Here is a 19850-nt window from a genome sequence, read left to right on the forward strand (position 1 = left end):
GGCTCAAGTGATCCTCTTGCCTTTAAGCCTCCCAAACAGCTGGGACTGCCTACCATAACGCCCTATGAATGTATGAATATTCTATAGATATACGTACACAGGCACACCACATTCTGTCTATCCATTCGTTTCCTGTTGGACATCTGGGTTGTTTCCACCTTTTGCCTATTGTGAATAATGCTGCTGTAAGCCTTGGTGTACAAGTACCTGTCTGAGACTCTGTTTTCAATTCTTTGGGGTCTAGACGTAGAGATTCAATGGCTACATTAGACAGTAATTCTATGTTTAACTTTCTCAGGAACTGCCAAGCAGCTTTCCTAGAGCTCTATGATTTTAACTCTAATTCAACTACGGTCTTGAGCCTTCAATATTTTTGCAGTTTTTCCCCCATCTCTGAAATAGGTAATAAGTTACTTCCCAAAGATTAATTGGTTGATGTTTCTAAATCTTTGGCATCCTTATTTAAAAGATGGTATCACAAAAAGACAGAAATAGCACTCTTCCAGAGTCAGTTTAATTCCATGCCTCAGGCACAGTTCTGGCTATTAGAAGCCCTAAAATTAAGAGGCCTTGAGTGCTATACGCAAAATGGCACAACGGGCAGCTCCAAACTCCCAGGCCTCCAAAGAAATATCAGAAAGATAACCAGAACTGTCAGAACCAACTCTGTGCTCTGAAAAACAAGAGGACAGCAAAGTGAGCGCTGAATCACAAGAAAGACAGCATAACAATGGGAGCACAGCTTTGTGGCATTTTTTATGCGCCTTCCCTTCAACCCCTTTCCCAGCCTGACAGCAGTCTTGAAGACAATAGCTCACATTCCCATGTAGTTCTGAAGGGAGCAGAGCAGACCAGACTTGCAAATCATGGTGTTTGTTCTAACCTGTCTATAGCTACATGAAGGACTAACACAGTCGATTACCCCTAACGCCAAACTCAGAACCCATTCCGAGTGGAAAAACGGTGGGCGTTACTGGAAAATACTGTCAGATGATCGGAAACCCACAGCTAACTGGAAAAAAAAAGTTATGGTTGAGACATAAGATAGACTATTTAAAGCCAGGGAGAAAGGGCTAGGAAGGGACTTTCCTTGGGAAATCAGGGCATTCAAAAGAGTCTGTATGTACTGTGGAATTTAGAAAACCACACCCTAGTCCAGGATAGGCCATAAGCCTTAGAAAAGACCTGGAAGCTCCCTGGAAGGAGGAAGCAAGGCCGAAGCTTGAGCACAGAGCCAATCTGTAAGGGCTGGAAAGGAAATGCAAGCTGAGACTTCAGCAGTCAAGAACAGCCAATGATGAGCAAGAGAGAGAGCGTGACTTCTAGAATTACCATTACAATATTCAAGTGGCCAGTTTTCAACAACAACAACAACAAAAATCCACAAAATATACAAAGAAACAGTATAGTATAGCCCATTCAGAGGAAAGAAACAAACTGGCAGAAAACATCCCTGAGGAAGCCTATGCATTAAACTTACTAGACAAGGAATTTCAATCAACTGTCCTAAATTTGCTCAAAGAACTAAAAGAAATCAGGAAAAGAATGTATGAACAAAACAAGAATACAAATAAAAAAAATTATAAAAAAGGAATGGGAGTTAGTATTTAATGGGTACAGAGATTGTTTGAGGTGATCAAAGTTTTGTAAATAGATAGTGATGGTGGTTAAACAACATTATGAATTTAATTAATACCACTGAATGTACAGTGAAATGGTTAAAATCACAAATTTATGTTGTTATGTTTTATTACAATAAAAATAATTTTAAAAACCTTCAGTTCTATGATTTTAAGAGTTGTAATCTCTTTTTCTTTTTTTTTTTTTTTTTGTGGTTTTTGGCCGGGGCTGGGTTTGAACCCGCCACCTCCGGCATATGGGACCGGCACCCTACTCACTGAGCCACAGGCACCGCCCCCTCTTTTTCTTTTTTTTTTGAGGCATAGTCTCACTTTGTTGCCTTCAGTAGAGTTCTGTGGCGTCACAGCTCACAGAAACCTCAAACTCTTGGGCTCAAGTGATTCTCTTGCCTCAGTCTCCTGAGTAGCTGGGACTATAGCAGGCACCCATTACAATGCCCAGCTATTTTTAGAGACGAGGTCCTGCTCTTGCTTAGGCTGGTCTTGAACCTGTGAGCTCAGGCAATCCACCTGTCTTGGCCTCCCAGAGTGCTAGGATTACAGGTGTGACCAACGTGCCTGACCCTAGTTTTTCTATTTTTAGTAGAGATGGGGTCCAGCTCTTGCTCAGGCTGGTCTCAAACTCCTGACCTCAAGCAATCCACCTGCCTCAGCCACCCAGAGTTCTATGATTACAGGTATGAGCCACCGTGCCTGGCCTACACTATCTTGAATCACTGCATAACTGAATTCCTTAAACCAGTGCTTCTCAACCTTCCTAATGCCACGACTATTTAATACAGGCCCTGTGGGTTGTGACCCACAGGTCCAGAACCACTGCCTTAAACCAGTTTATCCATTAATGCTGATATATACGCATATGTTGGCCACACTTTTGGAAGGCACATGAATAAACTTTAAAACATAGTTTCTGTAGTTCCAATGCTAGAATCTCTGTGCCTTGATCCTTTTTTTCTCCTACATTTCCTCACTCTGAGGTTCTAGTCAATGTCATGAAAATAGAGAAGATAATGCTCACTGTTTAAATATCTTCAATTGCTGGCTATGAGAAAGGATACCGGGAGAAAACTGAGGGAATAAAAGTCTTCTCACAGAAGCCCCAAGGACACACCTACAAAGTCCTCCCCATGGTGACGCAGGTCTCAGAAATTTGTAGAAACTTAACTTCCTGGGACCTGGAAACTAACGCTTGCTTCTGCTTCTGTAAAAGCCCCAGCCTGCCTTCTCCAGCTCAGTTCAGACTGACCAAAGAGAAAGAAACCCATGGACAAAGAGCCCTTGACTGGAGATAAAAGGGAAAAGAGGAAGTAGAAGAGACCGGCCGTTTTTGGACCTTAGTCCACTGTGGCTTCAATGGCTGAAATAAAGCCCTTCCTCCATATCTTGGGTGATTCTCTCCCTCCACGGGCCCATGTCTTCCTGCAACAGCTAAACATATTGAAGTTACAAAAAGGAAGCATCCCTTTCTTTTCCTTAATACTATACATTGGTATTATGAGAGATAAATATGAAAATAAGCCAATTTTCTTCTGACCTGATCTGGGATCAATGGGATATATGATGTAATTACAAGGTAATCACCACTTGCTCCCTACGCCACATTCTCTTTCTGTGCCCACAGGCTGCAGCCTCTGTCTTCAGAGGGAGGAATGCAAGGCTGTGGTTGAGACTTTGGCTGAGGTCAGGCTGTCCTGTAACCTAAGGTAAGGGACCCGTCTCTCCCAACTTGTCTCCTCATAAATTAACAGCACAGGATTAAATGCGGTAACATACAAAGTACACCCAGAACTTAGCAGGCCCTCAGAGCAGCAGTGCTTTAGCAGTCCCTAAATTATGTTCTACATAATTAGAATCTAAATTATGTAGAACATGTCAACTAGCAACAATGTTTGGAGTCCCTAATTTTCCTCTTAAAAGTTTGATTTGATATTTTATACATTTAAATACCTCTGCCTCAGGCCTATCTTTAACTCAAAGACATTACTTCTCTTAATGGAGTCTTGGATAAGTGGTTTCAAGGTCAATACAGGGATGTATAAACAAAAACAGCCACTGGACTTTATTTTAAGGGGCAATCTTAATAATGACTATTAATATTTATTTGGACTAAAAGGTCATGCCTTTCATAACTGTGTTTTAAATGTTTTAGTAGGAGTTTGCTGGCCTAGCAGGCTCTGAAGAATAGTGACATATAAACTTTCAAAATAATTTTTCTTATTTTCCTCTCATGTAGATGCCACAAAGGGGACTTTTCTTGAGTGGAAAGAACAAGCCCTTTTTTTATAGTTTGTTTGCTTTGCTGAGCTCTTAACAAGCAAAGCTCTAATTACTCATTAGAATTTTCCATTTTAAGGCCAGGCACAGTGGCTTATACTTGTAATCCTAGCAATCTGAGAGGCTGAGGCTAGAGGATCACTTGAGACAAGAGTTTGAGACCAGCCTGGGCAACACAGTGAGACCCTAACTCTACAGAAAAATTTAAAAATTAGTCAGGCATGGTGGCATATGTCTGTAGTCTCAGCTACTTGGGAGGCTAACGCAGAAGGATGGCTTGGGTCCAGAAGTTTGACATTATAGTGACCAATGATTGTGCCACTGCACTCCAGGCTGGGTGACAAAGAGAGATCCTGTCTCCCTGGGGGGAAAAAAAACAAAGAAAGGAGGCATGAACCACTGTCTGGATCTATAAGCCTAACTCAGTATTTAAGTACCTCTGCCTCCGGCCTGTTTTTAACTTAAAGACTATTAGCTGTGAGCTATGATGCCATAGCACTCTACTGAGGGCCACAAAGTGAGACTCTTGTCTCAGAAAAAAAAAAAAAAAAAAAGAAATGAACTCCTTCAACTCAAAGGGAATTTAACAAATGCAAGCCAACAAGAGCTCCCTCAGGCTGTTTAAGGCCAGAGCTTCCTCATCCTGTGGCCCTTAAGATATAAGAAGAGGTAACTGCATTGGCAATTATACCCTTTAAATTCCATTACTTACAGGTATTTCCTCAAGTTTTACCACTTTGTAGGTTGCTCCAGGCTTTCATTTCATATTCAAGGAACATTTAGTACTCATAAATATTGCTGGGATTTAGAATCTAAATTACGTAGAACATGTCAACTAGGAACAATGTTTGGAGTCCCTAATTTTCCTCTTAGAAGTTTGATTTGACATTTTATTAAAAACTAAAAATATACAAGGGATTTGCCCAAGCATCCATTAGTTATGATAATTCTTTTTTTTTTTTTTTTTTGTAGAGACAGAGTTTCACTTTACTGCCCTCGGTAGAGTGCCGTGGCGTCACATGGCTCACAGCAACCTCCAGCTCTTGGGCTTATGTGATTCTCTTGCCTCAGCCTCCTGAGCAGCTGGGACTACAGGCGCCCGCCGCAAGGCCCAGCTATTTTTTTTTTTTTTGTTGCAGTTTGGCCGGGCTGGGTTTGAACCCACCACCCTTGGCATATGGCACCACCCTGATAATTCTTTTTTTAAGACAGAGTCTCAGTGGGCGGCGCCTGTGGCTCAACGGAGTAGGGCACCAGTCCCATATGCCGGAGGTGGCAGGTTCAAACCCAGCCCCGGCCAAAAAACTGCAAAAAAAAAAAAAAAAGACAGAGTCTCAAGCTGTTGCCCTGGGTAGAGTGCTATGAACATCACAGCTCACAGTAACCTCAAACTTTTGGGCTTAAGCCATTCTCTTACCTCAGCCTCCCAAGTAGCTGGGACTACAGGCGCCCACCAACGCCCGGCTATGTTTTTTTTTTTTTGCAGTTGTCATTGTTGTTTCAGCTGGCCCAGGCCAGGTTCCAACCCGCCAGCCTTGGTGTATGTGGCCTGCGCCCTACCCACTGAGCTACAGGTGCCACCAATTATACTAATTCTTAAACTCACCCAGGTCCACCCACAATTCAAGCACCAAAGTCTCAAATGAAAATTAACACATTGTTTTTCCATTAGAAGTACACTAACTTTGCAAATATCAAAATGCTAAATTTTACCATATTTAAGCCTGCTTCCTAATAATTCACAAAAGCTACTGACATCACAGATTTTGCATGGATTCATCAAATCATTTGAGAAAGGAAGCTTGAGAACCCAAGAGTTAATTATGGACTTTCAAAGGCACACAGAAACATATTTAATGGGATTTTACAAAAAACTGTTATATCTTGGCTCAGCGCCCATAGCTCAATGGTTAGGGTGCCGGCCATATACACCGGAGCTGGTGGGTTCAAACCCAGCCAGGGCCTGCTAAACAACAATGACAACAACAACAAAATAGCCAAGTGTTGTGGCAGGCGTCTGTAGTCCCAGCTACTTGGGAGGTTGAGGCAAGAGAATCGCTTAAGCCCAAGAGTTTGAGGTTACTGTGAGCTGTGACACCACAGCACTCTACCCAGGGCGACATAAAAAAAAAAAAGGTCTCAAAAAAAATTTGTTACATCAAATTCTACTATATGAATAATCTGAATTTTGTAGACACAAAGAACTATACCCTTTTTCTTGAAATCACCAAACCGATGATCACAAACTACCACTTCTTTTTCTTTTAGTAGTTTTAATGAAATATAATTCACATTTAACATAAAATGTACCCATCTCAAGTATACACACAATTCAATGGCTTTAGGATATCCAGTGTTGTACAAATGTCACCACAATAAATTTTAGAATGTTTTCATTACCCTAATAAGAAACCTTGCATCCTTAGCTGTCACTCCCAATCCCGCTCTGCCTCTCCAGCACCACGCAGCCACTAACCCACTTTCTGTCTATATGGATTTGCATATTCTGGACATTTCAAATATATGGCTTCTTTCACTCAGCATGTTTTCAAGGGTTCATCCATGTTGTGGCATGTATTAGTACTTGATTTATTTTTATTACCAAATAATATCCTATTGTACACATATACCATTTACCTACTTTTGATTTGTGTGGTTAAGTTTTTCTTTTTTTTTTTTTTTTTTTGTAGAGACAGAGTCTCACTGTACCGCCCTCGGGTAGAGTGCCGTGGCGTCACACAGCTCACAGCAACCTCTAACTCTTGGGCTTACGCGATTCTCTTGCCTCGGCCTCCTGAGCAGCTGGGACTACAGGCGCCCGCCACAACGCCCGGCTATTTTTTGGTTGCAGTTTGGCCGGGGCTGGGTTTGAACCCGCCACCCTCGGCATATGGGGCCAGCGCCCTACTCACTGAGCCACAGGCGCCGCCCGGTTAAGTTTTTCAAATGCTCACTGGTATGCTTTGTCAAAATTAGAGAATCAGGGGTATATAACAACTTTCTTAAAAAAACAAATAAGAAAACCGCCTTTTAATCAATTATAGTTTTGATCCTGTTGAGTGATGCTTAGAAACTATTATTTTAAATAAATGAAGGTAAAACATCTGCTCTTTGCAGGAATCATGATCCAGCAAAAAGCAGGAATAAAAAGCAAAACAAAAGAAGACTGCTTAGAAAACTAAATAGGCCGGGCCACTCCTATAATCCTAGACTCTGGGAGGCCGAGGCGGGTGGATGGCCTGAGCTCAGGAGTTCAAGACCAGCCTGTGCAAGAGGAAGATTCCCATGTCTAAAACAGCTGGGTGTTGTTGCAGGTGCCTGTAGTCCCAGCTATTTGGGAGGTTGAGGCAAGAGAATTGCTTGTGCCCAAGAGTTTGAGGTTGGTGTGAGCTGTGATGCCACAGCACTCTATTGAGGGTGACAAAGTGAGACTGTCTCAAGAAAGAAAAAACAAAACAAAAAACGATTTAATGTTTTAAAGTTTGACTTTAACAGTAAAGAACTGAGAGGCCAAAGTCTATAAACATCCTACCTAAACGTGTGCTTTCACTAATCTGAGTCCTGTAAAATCAACAGCGAAATACTGTATTCTTTTCCTAAACATAGCCATGAAATATTGCCTTCATTTACCTATGTTGATAAATATATGCCTGTATAATACTCATATGAATTTGAAGGTGTAAATGTCTTTATTCTTTACATAAAATATCACCACATTACTTATAAAATGCATATCACATTGTCAGGACTTGATGGAGAATGCTGAATTTTGGACAGAATTCGAAAGACATGACTACCTAGAATTCGCTTCTTTTCCATGTCCTCTCTATATGGATATGGGATTTTAAGAACATGACTGAGGCTGGGTGCAGTGGCTCACGCCTATAATCCCAGCACTTGAGGCTGAGGCAGGAAACTGTTTAAGGCCAAAGAGTTTGAAACTGGCCTGGGCAACATAGTGAGACCCCCTCCAACTCTACAAGAAAGTTTAAAATTTAGCTGGGTGTGGTTATGCACCTGTAGTTCCAACTACTTGGGAGGCTAAGGCAGGATGATCACCTGAGTTTAGGAGCTTGAGGCTGCAGTGAGCTATGATTATACCACGGAACTCCAACCTGGGCAACAGAGTGAAACTCTATTTCTAAAAAACACAACCAAACAAGGCTGGTGCCAAGGCTCATGCCTGTAATCCTATAAACACTCTGGGAAGCCAAGGCAGGAGGATTGCTTGAAGCTCAGGAATTCAAGACCAACCTGTACAACAGCAAGACCCCATTCATGGTAAAATCTGAAAAATTATCCAGGTGTGATGGTACAAGCCTATAGTCATAGCTACTCGGGAGGCTGAGGCAGGTAGATCACTTGAGCCCTTGAGTTTGAGGTTCCAGTGAGTTAAGATGACACCACACTCTAGCCAGGATAAGAGAGTGAGAGTCTGAGAGTCTGTCTCAAAACAAAGAAAAAAAGAATATGAAATTACGAAAAAAAAAAAAAACTAGACAAAAAGTATAAAATTATCTGACTGGCCTGTCTGTTCCATCATATTACCTAGGTCACAACAGCAATCTCAGAAAAAGACACTCAGAAAAAACAGAACTGTGATAAGTCCACCATTAGCCTCTCACAGGAGCCTTGCCACAGCCTGAGACACTGATCTCCACGCAGACTGTGGCAGGCAGGCTGAGATGGTGCCTGGTGAGCCCAGCCTCTTAGTACTCATGCCTTTATACCCTTCCCTCCCAGTAATTATGGGCTAGATTTAGTGACCTACTTCTAATGAATGAAATTTACAGAAGTGATGGAATGTCACTTTCAAAATCAGACCATAAAAAAGTACGGCTCCTAGCTTGGGTGCTCTCACGTAGACTGCTGGCCTAGAGGAAGCCAGCTGTCATGGTATAAGAGCAGCCCTGTAAGAATCACATGAGTGATCCTGGAAGCAGATTATCCAGCTCTGGTGGAAATGTGAGATGACTAGAGGCCTGGCCAACACCTTGACTGTAACCTATGAGAGATTTGAGCTAGAGGCACTAGGGTAAGCCACACAGACATCTTCTACCCACAGAAACCATGAGATAACACTTGTTTTCTGGCTTGAGCTACTATATTTTGTTATGCTGTAACAGATAGCTAATATGCAGACTATGCAAAATTCTTCAATTCTTTTTTTTTTTTTTTTATTGTATTCTGTTATTCCCTTCCTCCATAGTTGTGCTTTCAATTGCAACAAACACCTTTCTCATTGTTTCTGGATACGGAACAGTCTATTGGAAAGAGGTGGTTCGGAATGGCAAGTGATGTATTTCTACCAGTCTAGCCATCAGGTTAGGGTCCTTCTCAGAAGCAGGTGATATGCTACCTCTATCAACCTTAACTGAGCTTTCCTTTTCTTAGCATTCAGAAACCCAGGAAGTAATACTTCAAAGCTTATCTCCTGCCGTCCTCTAAATTTCTTTCTCCACTCCACACAAACTGAACTTGTGTCAGTTTAACAAGCATGCAGCACATCCTCCTGTCCCAAGGCACAGCTCCTAGAACTGCCTTTAAGCACATTCACTTGTAATAACTCTATTATTTAATACCTGCCTCCCCCCTAGACTCCACAATGGATCCAGGAGGCTAAAGGTAAGGCCTGTTTTGTCACTACTGTATTCCCAATGCTTGGCAAGTATTTCCATAATACTAAATCAATAGACATTTGTGGATCATTACTGTCATTTTTAACCCCATGAAAAGAAACTTTTTGTTTAGTAGTAGAAGTAAAACTCTGATGCTCAGAAAACACATTTTACGTCATTATGAACCCTGGATTCACATCTTAATTCTTATCCTCTTTCCTAAAAAGATGGATAATGTATTCTCTCAATTAAACCTTAACTTCCTCCATGCAAAAACTTAAGACATTAGGCTAGAGTTTTATGTTCGTTTTTCTTTTCAGAGACAGGGTCTTGCTCTGTCATACAGGCTGGAGTGCAGTGGCATCATCATAGTTCACTGTAGCCTCAAATTCCTGGGCTCAGTAATCTTCCTGCCTCAGTCTCCTGAGTAGCTGGGACCACAGGTGTGCAACACCATGCCCAGCCAATTTTTAAAATTTTTGTTGAGTTAGGGTCTTGCTGTATTGTCCTGGCTAGCCTCAAACTCCTGGCCTCAAGTGATCCTTCTGTCTTGGCCTCCCAAAGCAAAGGGATTACAAGTATGAGCCACCATGGCCAGCCTAGCATACACCATTTTAAAGGCTCTTTCTAGATCTCCCAAATCTGTTATCTGTAACTAAGATCACAGTCCTGAGCTCTAGACCCGCCTACATGTCATAAGTACCTACTTCACATGTCGTAAGTACCAGGTTACTTGTCTAACAGACCCCAAAACCACAACACTGTCTTTTACCCTCTTCTCCTCAGACCTCCTTTTCTCCTTGTATTCTTATGCTTAGTAAATGGCATTATCAGGCATCCTGGTTCCTAAATCAGGTAATTGAGGATTATCCTGGACTCTTTTTTTAATATTATTTTCAATGATCCAGTCTTATAAATTTCACCTCCTTAGTAACTTTGAATCCACTTACTTTTCTCTAGCTCCACAGCCCTTCCCTCATTACAGATCACCAGCATCCCTTGTGTACATTATTCCAAAGCCCCTTAACTATAGGAATGCCTCTAATCTTGTACTGTTCCAAACTGCAGACTGAGCAATCTCCTAAAAAATGTAACTCATATCACACCATTCTTCTGTTCAAACTCTTAAGTAGGACTCTGGCTCTTCTAGGGAAAAGACGTGGGCAGCCTCCCAGGCCTGCATCTTGGGGCCACCCACCTTGATACTATCCCAGGGGCTGCCTCCAAGTGGGGATCTACCAATCAGAACTTAGCATGCCAATTGCAAAAGGATGTAGAGGACTCGCTAGTTCATGGCCCAAGCCACATAGGTACAAGAAAGTCTGGAAGGTGACCTAGAATAGCCCCAAAGCTAATAATTGTGCCATTAGCTTCTATCTACACTGAAGTCTACACTCCCTAATGGGTTTTCTTTTTTTTGTGTGTGGTTTTTTTTTGGCCGGGGCTGGGTTTGAACCTGCCACCTCCGGCATATGGGACAGGCACCCTACTCCTTGAGCCACAGGCGCCGCCCCCCAATGGGTTTTCAAAGAGGCTCATGGAAGGTCTGCATGCACAGTAAGACTCTGGTTCCAAGGTGATCTCTGAACCATGAGGTGGGCCTAATCCAGGTATTATACAGCGGAAATCCACCCACCTCAGCCTCCCAGAGAGCTAAGAGCACAGGTGTGAGCCACCGTGCCCAGCTGTCTTTGCTCTTTTCACTACACAAGCTTGACGCCAGACCACAGATCCATTTCCAAGGTTTATTTTCCTTTGGCTGTAGCCCTCTCTGTCATCCTTCAGCTAGCCAGGTTGAGAAGGCCTCCAGTGAAACAAGTCAGGGCACTGAACAGTGGCAGGTCAATTTAGAAAGGTCTTCCTTTCTCATTTTCCAAACGCTGCCCATCTCTGGCTTCCTGCCATTTGCTGAACTATTTTGTCAAATGCTTAGATACCATGGTGACTGGTGCACAGTAAATAACGGATGTTGCTATGGAAACCATAAAACACTTATCTGAACTTGTCTCTTACAAACATACAAAATTTATGGCCTAGTGGTTGTCAGGGGTTGGTGGAGGAAAGAATGAGTGACTGCTAATGGGTACGTGGTTTCTTTTCGAGGGGATGAAATGTTCTGGACATTTCATAAGTGATAGTTATACAACTGTGTGAACATACTGAAGTCACAAAATTGTATACTTTAAAAAGAGAAATTTTACAATATGCAAATTACATCTCACTGTAACCCTCACATATTGCTGGTAGGACTATAAAATGGTACAGCAGCTTTGGAAGACAGTTTGGTAGGTGCTCAAAAAGATAAGCATAGGGAGGGGTGGGGAGTCATGGGGTGTGACACACTTCTTGGGGGCGGGACACGATTATAAGAGCAACTTTACTGACAAATGCAATCAGTGTAACCTGGTTCTTTGTACCCTCAATTAATCCCCAACAATAAAAAAAAAAAAAAAAAAAGAATAAGCGGGTGGCGCCTGTGGCTCAAGGAGTAGGGCGCCGGTCCCATATGCCGGAGGTGGCGGCTTCAAACCCAGCCCCGGCCAAAACACACACACACACACACACACACACACACACACACACACACACACACACACACACACACACACACACACACACACACACACACACACACACACACACACACACACACACACACACACACACACACACACACACACACACACACACACACACACACACACACACACACACACACACACACACACACACACACACACACACACACACACACACACACACACACACACACACACACACACACACACACACACACACACACACACACACACACACACACACACACACACACACACACACACAAAAGAATAAGCATAAAGTTACCATATGATCTAGCAGTTTTACTCCTACCAATGTACTAATATGACCAAGAGAAATAAAACATACTTTCACACAAAATGTGTACACGGATGTCCACAGGAGCATTATTCATAATAGCCAAGAAGTAGAAACAACCCAAACATTCATCAACTAATGACTGTATAAATGGAATGTGGTATATCCATGCAATGTAACATTATAATTTTTGGCCATAAAAAGGAGCAAAGTTTAGAAGCTACAACATGAACCATGAAAACTTGTAAAATGAAAAAGCCACTCACTGAAGTCTAGCCATTCTATGATTCCATTGACATGAAATGTCCAGAGGGGGAACGGGGATAAAGAAAAAAATATAGGGGCGGCGCCTGTGGCTCAGTGGGTAGGGGGCTGGTCCCATACACCGAGGGTGACAGGTTCAAACCTGGCCCCAGCCAAACTGCAACAAAAAAAATAGCCGGGTGTTGTGGCAGGTGCCTATAGTCCCAGCTACTCAGGAGGCTGAGGCAAGAGAATCCCCTAAGCCCAGGAGTTGAAGGTTGCTGTGAGCTGTGATGCCACAGCACTCTACTGAGGGTGACAAAGTGAGACTCTGTTTCTAAAAAAAAAAAGAAAAAATATATAAATATATTTATTACATTAACCTAAACCCTTAAAAATGGAAAAGATGGTACATTATGTATGTGTATTTTACCTCAATAAAAAATAAACAAAAATAGATGATTTAAAAAAAGAGAAATGTTCCGAGTAGGCAGATCTATAGAAAAATAAAAAAGATTAATGGGGCGGCGCCTGTGGCTCAGCAGGTAAGGCGCCAGCCCCATATGCCGAGGGTGGCGGGTTCAAACCCAGCCCCGGCCAAACTGCAACCAAAAATAGCCGGGCGTTGTGGTGGACGCCTGTAGTCCCAGCTGCTCGGGAGGCTGAGGCAAGAGAATCGCCTAAGCCCAGGAGTTGGAGGTTGCTGTGAGCTGTGATGCCACGGCACTCTACCGAGGGCCATAGAGTGAGACTCTATCTCTACAAAAAAACAAAAAAAAGATTAACGGCTGTCTAGGGTTGTGATGACTCAGTGGAAATGAGGAGTACTAATGGCTATGGAGACTCTTCGTGTAGTGATAAAAATGTACTAAAATTGACTGTGACAATCGTACTATTTTGTGAATATACTAAAAATCAATGAATTTTAAACTTTAAATGAGTGAATTGTGTATATGTAAATCATATCTTAATAAATCTGTTAAAATATTTGTAATATTTTCCACTAGTTTTTAGAATAACATTTAAGCCTAAAGTTATGCCAGTTTTAACTACAGTGAAAACCTGCTGAGCACAGCATGAAACCCTGCTTAATTCACTGTGCCAAGGGGATTCAATTCTATTAAGGCTGCAGTGTCCAAACCTGGGTCCTGGACCGGTCTGTGGCCTGTTAGGAACCCAGCCCAACGGCAGGAGGAGAGTGGCAGGTGAGCAGTGAAGTTTCATCTGTATTCACAACAGCTCCCCATTGCTCACATCTCTGTCTGAGCTCTGCTTCCTGTCAGATCAGGGGTGACGTTAGATTCTCATAGGAGCATGAACATTACTATAAATTGTGTATTAGAAGGATCTAGGTTGCCACTGGTTACCAGAATCTAGTACCTGCCCTGCCCGCCCTGCCTCCATGTCTTCCATGAAATCAGTCCCTGGTTCCATAAGGTTGGGGACCTAATTATTTTAAGGAAAATAAAAGCTCAAAACATAATGATAACTGGACTTCCCTAGGGCTAATTTTAAAGTTTTTAGTTGTCTATACAAACGTTGCCTCTACCAAACCTACATAATAACATGTTTCCTGATACTACTGCCCTATTATTTATTTTTTCCAGCCTTTGGACACTTGCAAAATTACTACAAATTAAATTAGGGAAGGGAACAGAAGAGTAAGTAAGTTTGTTTAACCACTCATCTGCAAAATTTTGAAACTTCATTTATTTAGGACCTGAAAATTTAACAGAAAAAAGGAGAGCAAATATGTTTTAACTTTTTCGCATTGTTATTTCTGATATGCAGAATGGAATCAAGATGGGAAACATATTTAGGGGGCTTTTGCAGTATTCCAGCTAAAGATGCTGCTGAAGTACGGCAGTGGAGATGGAAGGAAACAGACCAGCTAGAGCGATCACAGAAGACACTCAGAGTTGGAGACTGAGACAGGATACCCACTTAGACGGGATAGGCTGAAGCAAATTCTCAGGGGTAGGGCCCTAGCAAGTAAACTCTGTGGAAAGCTCCTTAGGCAACCCTAAAACTTCTTCCAGTTGTATGTCCATTCCACACATAGAAAGGAATGATTCCAGGGAGGCTCTGTGGCTCAAGGAGTAGGGTGCTGGTCCCATATGCCGGAGGTGGCAGGTTCAAACCCAGCCCTGGCCAAAAACCACAAAAAAAAAAGAAAAAAAAAAAAGAAAGGAATGATTCCACCCCCAAAAGAATCCTTCCATTCAGTTTAAAAATTTTTAGCCTACTCAAACTTGTCCTTTCCTTTAACAACAAAATTTAAAGGACAAAAATGTACCCCTAAAATACAAAAACCTCTGTAGACGCACTAGAGGTGAATCACCAAAGTTGGGTTTTTTTTCTGATTCCGATTAGGTTACAACGTTTGCATTTGTTAGGTGAAGTCCAAGTTGTAGTTCAGCTCTTCACCCAGGAGGTGTGCCATATACCCCCTATCTTGTGCCCCTTAGGAAAGGGCTTACCAAACCCCCCTCCTTCTTGAATTTGTGTTTTTCTCTCGTGTGGCTGCGAATCACCAAATTTTAATGGAATATGGACTACACCATCTCCATTCAGAAACCTATGAAATTTAGAAATTTAGAAAGGAATTGTATAGATTTACGTAGATAAAGGACATCATCATACAGATGAAGACACTAAAGTAAAAGACTGGTTTAGGGCGATGCCTGTGGCTCAAAGGAGTAGGGCGCTGGCCCCATATGCCAAAGGTGGAGGGTTCAAACCCAGCCCGGCCAAAAACTGGGGGGTGGGGGGAGGAGGGGAAAAGACTGGTTCAGTTTTACTATGTGACCTAGAACCAGAAGATTTGGACAAAGGTTTTACAATTCCTGATTCTGTTTTCTTACTCTCTTTAAACTCACTTTATATAAGATACATAAAACAGGGGCAGGGCCATGCGCAGTGGCTCACGCCTGTAATCCTTTTTTTTTCAAGACAGTCTCAAGCTGTCACACTTGGTAGAGTGCTGGGGCATCCTTATAGCTCACAGCAACCTCCAACTTTTGGGCTCAAGTGATCTTCTTGCCTCAGTTTTTTCTATTTTTAGTAGACACGAGGTCTCACTTTTTGCTCAGGCTGGTCTCCAACTCGTGAGCTCAAGCAGTGCACCCGCCTCTGCCTCCCAGAGAGCTAGGATTACAGGTGTGAGTCACTGCGCCCGGCCCATGCCTGTAGTCCTAACTCTGGTAGGCTGAGGTGCATGGAATGCTTGAGCTCAGGAATTTGAGACCGGCCTGAGCAAGAGTAAGACCCCGTCTCTAAAAATAGCTGGGCACTGTGTCGGGCACCTGTAGTCCCAGCTACTCGAGAGGCTGAGGGAAGAGGACAGCTTGAATCCCAGATTTTGAGGTTGCTGTGAGCTGTGATGCCATAGCACTTTATCAAGGGTGTCAAAGTGAGACTCTATCTCAAGAAAAAAAAAAATGATATATAAAATAATGTTTCAAATAAGCTGTATAAAGACTATCCTTAATTTTAGAAATCAGGTATTTCAAATGCATTTGGGTATAGTTAATCTAACATATCAGATAATAAATACCAAGTAACTTCAAGTTACATAATCACACCTACAGAAACAGGAATAATAAAGCCATGGAAGGGAGAAGCAAAAGAACCTCTCATCTTTAACCTATGATGCATGCTTACAGATATGCGACTAGGTATCACTTCTTAAAAACATGAAAAATCAGATCAGAAAGGCATGGTCAATCTGCCCTTGAATAATAGCTCTAATACACATACAAATCAATTTATATGATGCATACATAGCATCTATTTAACCTTAGATCTTGTAAGAAAATGCTTTCACATCCCTTGTCAAAAATTATTTTTATTTGTTTACTAAGCAAAAGACAAAGGGAAAATGATAAGTCAAATTATGAATGACATTAACTGGAAAGCTAAATAATGAATTACCTTTAAAAGTTATCAAATTATCTTACTGAATAAATATGGACTAGTTTATAGAAACTGGAAAATTTGTATTTTATTCCAAATAAAAAAAAGATATACAGAGTGACTATATTTCTTTTCTTTCTTTCTTTTTTTTCTTTAGAGACAGAGTTTTACTTTGCCGCCCTCGGTAGAGTGCCGTGGCATCACACAGCTCACAGCAACCTCCAACTCCTGGGCTTAGGCGATTCTCTTGCCTCAGCCTCCTGAGTAGCTGGGACTACAGGCACTTGCCAAAACACCCGGCTATTTTTTTGTTGTGGTTTGGCTGGGGCCAGGTTTGAACCCACCACCCTCGGTATATGGGCTGGCCGCCCTATTCACTGAGCCACAGGCTCCACCCTTAGAGAGTGACTATATTTCTAATTAGCCAAAGAAGCAGAAGGGAAGGGAAGATGAGAGGAGACGTTCCACTTTGTTCACTACAGCTTAGGCAAAAGCTGCTGGCCTGTGTAAAGCCGTGCTCCACTGAGGAATCCAGTGTAGGACATACCAGAACTCCAGTCCCACATGTTTCTGATCAAAAATAACCAGAGGCTGCATTTTCCCAAGGGTACCCTATGATTCAGTCAAATAAGTCCACAGTTCTAAACTTTAACTGCCAAACTATATACCAAATAAGAAATACTCTGAATTACTTTGTAACCAAAGTGATATAGATAATTAAAACCAGATGTCTTTAAAAAAATAAATAAATAAAATCAATACTGTTGCCTGAAAAAAAAACCAGATGTGTTATTCAATGCTGACATAAGATACACACACACACATATATATAAAAGTAAATATCTTGGTATATTATCCCCCACTGAAAGAGATGGAATGATCCTCTAAAGAAGTCATATTAGCATATACACTCACAGGTCACAGAAGGAAATTTTAAAGGCTGATATTGGTAGAAAATGATCTAATTTATAAAAGAAGGAGACTACATATATTTAAAGTACCTAGTGTGAAAATATGTACAACAAATGTCAATGTCAACACCATTTGTTATATATAAGACTGGGAACAGCCATAAGGAAGTCATTAAATTATGTTCACACCCATAGGGTGGAACGCTGGGGAGAGATCCCACAGGCCCAGAATACCACACAGCTGGATCTGCGTGTTCTACTGTAGAACTAGCTCCAGAATGCTCTAAGACAGCGGTTCTCAACCTGTGGGTCGTGACCTACAGGAACCGTATTAAAGAGCCACGCATTACGAAGGTTGAGAACCACTGCTCTAAGAGAAGAAAAGCAACGGGCAGGACAGGACACACAGTATGTGATGGAAAGGAGGTTCATTTTTATTTTTTGTGGTTTTTGGCTGGGGCTGGGTTTGAACCCGCCACCTCTGGCATATGGGGCCGGCGCCCTCCTTTGAGCCACAGGTGCCACCCGGAGGTTCATTTTTAAATAATGAAAGAACAGGGTAAGTAATTTTTTTAAATACCTGGTGGTATCTTCTTGGCAGTGCCTTTTTGGCTCTTTGCACGTCTTTTTCCAGGTATTTTTTTGTCCATTCCCAAGAAAGTCTGCCCATCTTTGGGGTCTTCACAAGCAGGGTTTTCCCAGTTCTCACCTGCTGCTGCCTCACAGCTCAACGTGCAGCTTTCATTGTTGTTCAGACTGTCCTGCTCAAACACTTCGGGTCTTCCCATTGCGTTGTCACTGCCGGTCAGATGTTCATTCCCATCCCCATCAAGCTGATTTTCATTTTCGTCTGAGGCAGAAGGCAGGTGTGTCACACTCCTTTCCACAGTGTCGGCAGGGTGACACCCATCGTGTGGTTCAATGCGCAGATTCTGTGCAGGAGTATCACTGTCATCCATTAGAGCATCCTTTGTCAAACCGTTGAAAGTTTCATTAAAGTCCTTCCATGGCTGCAATTACAGAAAGAAAAAAGCTACTTCATTTTCTAATCTCTGTGGATTCTCAGTGACCTTTGATTTTTCTCTTATTTTGGGTTGTTTCACTGTAGCTGAGGAAGACAAGAAAATGACTGAAGTTCATTCCTACTCCCCTTTTACCACCTGAAAATCAATCCCAAACTCTGCTAGTTCTCATTTTAATATAATAGTTCTCAAACCTGGCTGCTACTAGTTAGAATTACCTAGGGAGGCTGTTTAAATTCTGTTTTGAACGCACTAGAGTCTACCTCTACGGATGGAGCTAAGCACTAATATTAATATCTATTTATTTATATTTATTGGTGTGTATATATATGATTGTATATGGGTGTTGTATATGTGTGACTGTACATATACATATAGATTTAAGTTTTCTATGTGATTATTCTAATGCGCATCAGGTTGGGACAACTGCCATAAGAAAATTACTGGTTAAGGGTGGCGCCTGTGGCTCAGTTGGTGGGGCGCCGGCCCCATATACCAAGGGTGGCAGGTTCAAACCCGGCCCCGGCCCCGGCCAAACTGCAACCAAAAAATAGCCGGGCGTTGTGGTGGGCGCCTGTAGTCCCAGCTGCTCGGGAGGCTGAGGCAAGAGAATCGCGTAAGCCCAGGAGTTGGAGGTTGCTGTGAGCTGTGTGAGGCCACGGCACTCTACTGAGGGCCATAAAGTGAGACTCTGTCTCTACAAAAAAAAAAAAAAAAAAGAAAATTACCGGTTAAAAGGTTATTTCTTAAAATCACTTAGTGCTAGAGGTTAGCCCTGGACACTCACTAGACAAGTGAAAGTTCATCCCTGGCCAAGCAGCAGCAATGTTTAGAAATGAAAAATGTAAAGATTATTAATAAATACATTGAAAAGGCACGCAGGGGGAAATCAAGGTAGCATATATTTACACTATCATCATTATTTCTATTTTTACAAGAGAGGGTGTCGCTCTGTAGTCCAGGCTGGAGTGCAGTTGTATGATCATAGTTCATTGTTTTCCTCAATCTCCTAGGCTAAGTCCTCCCACCTCAGCCTCTGGAAGTGTTGGGATCACAGGGGTGAGCAACTGTGCCTTGACTATTTGCACTATCATTATATCTTTTACTTCCTCAAAATAAGCCCTGGAACGTATCTTAGAACTGTCAGAAAAATCCTCTTACATACTTAAAGAAAAAAGGGGGAGGGCTATGATTAACTCTAGGCTATTTAACATAGAGTTAGAAAAATCTAAATCCACTCTGAGCATACTGTTAACATTTTAAAAAGATTTACAAAACAAGGGCAGTGCCTGTGGCTTAAGGAGTAGGGTGCCGCCCCATATACCAGAGGTGGCAGCCCCAGCCAAAAAC

At 42.1% G+C, this 19850-nt stretch overlaps 1 protein-coding gene across 5 annotated transcripts in view; it reads right to left on the reverse strand.

Moving 5' to 3' along the window:
• CNST (consortin, connexin sorting protein) overlaps positions 1-19850 on the reverse strand; it is a 94134-nt gene that overhangs the window by 47284 nt on the left and 27000 nt on the right. For 3 of the 5 annotated variants that reach the window (XM_053606957.1, XM_053606958.1, XM_053606960.1), the window contains one exon: positions 18059-18488. In XM_053606957.1, the coding sequence (XP_053462932.1) occupies positions 18059-18437 (379 nt within the window). In that variant the 5' untranslated portion in view covers positions 18438-18488. Of the gene's footprint in view, positions 1-13793; positions 13843-18058; positions 18489-19850 lie in introns of those variants that run through there. The other 2 variants (XM_053606959.1, XM_053606961.1) reach the window with 2 other exon arrangements.

Source organism: Nycticebus coucang, chromosome 10 (genome assembly GCF_027406575.1).
Source record: "Nycticebus coucang isolate mNycCou1 chromosome 10, mNycCou1.pri, whole genome shotgun sequence".
NCBI classification, from domain to species: Eukaryota; Metazoa; Chordata; class Mammalia; order Primates; family Lorisidae; genus Nycticebus; species Nycticebus coucang.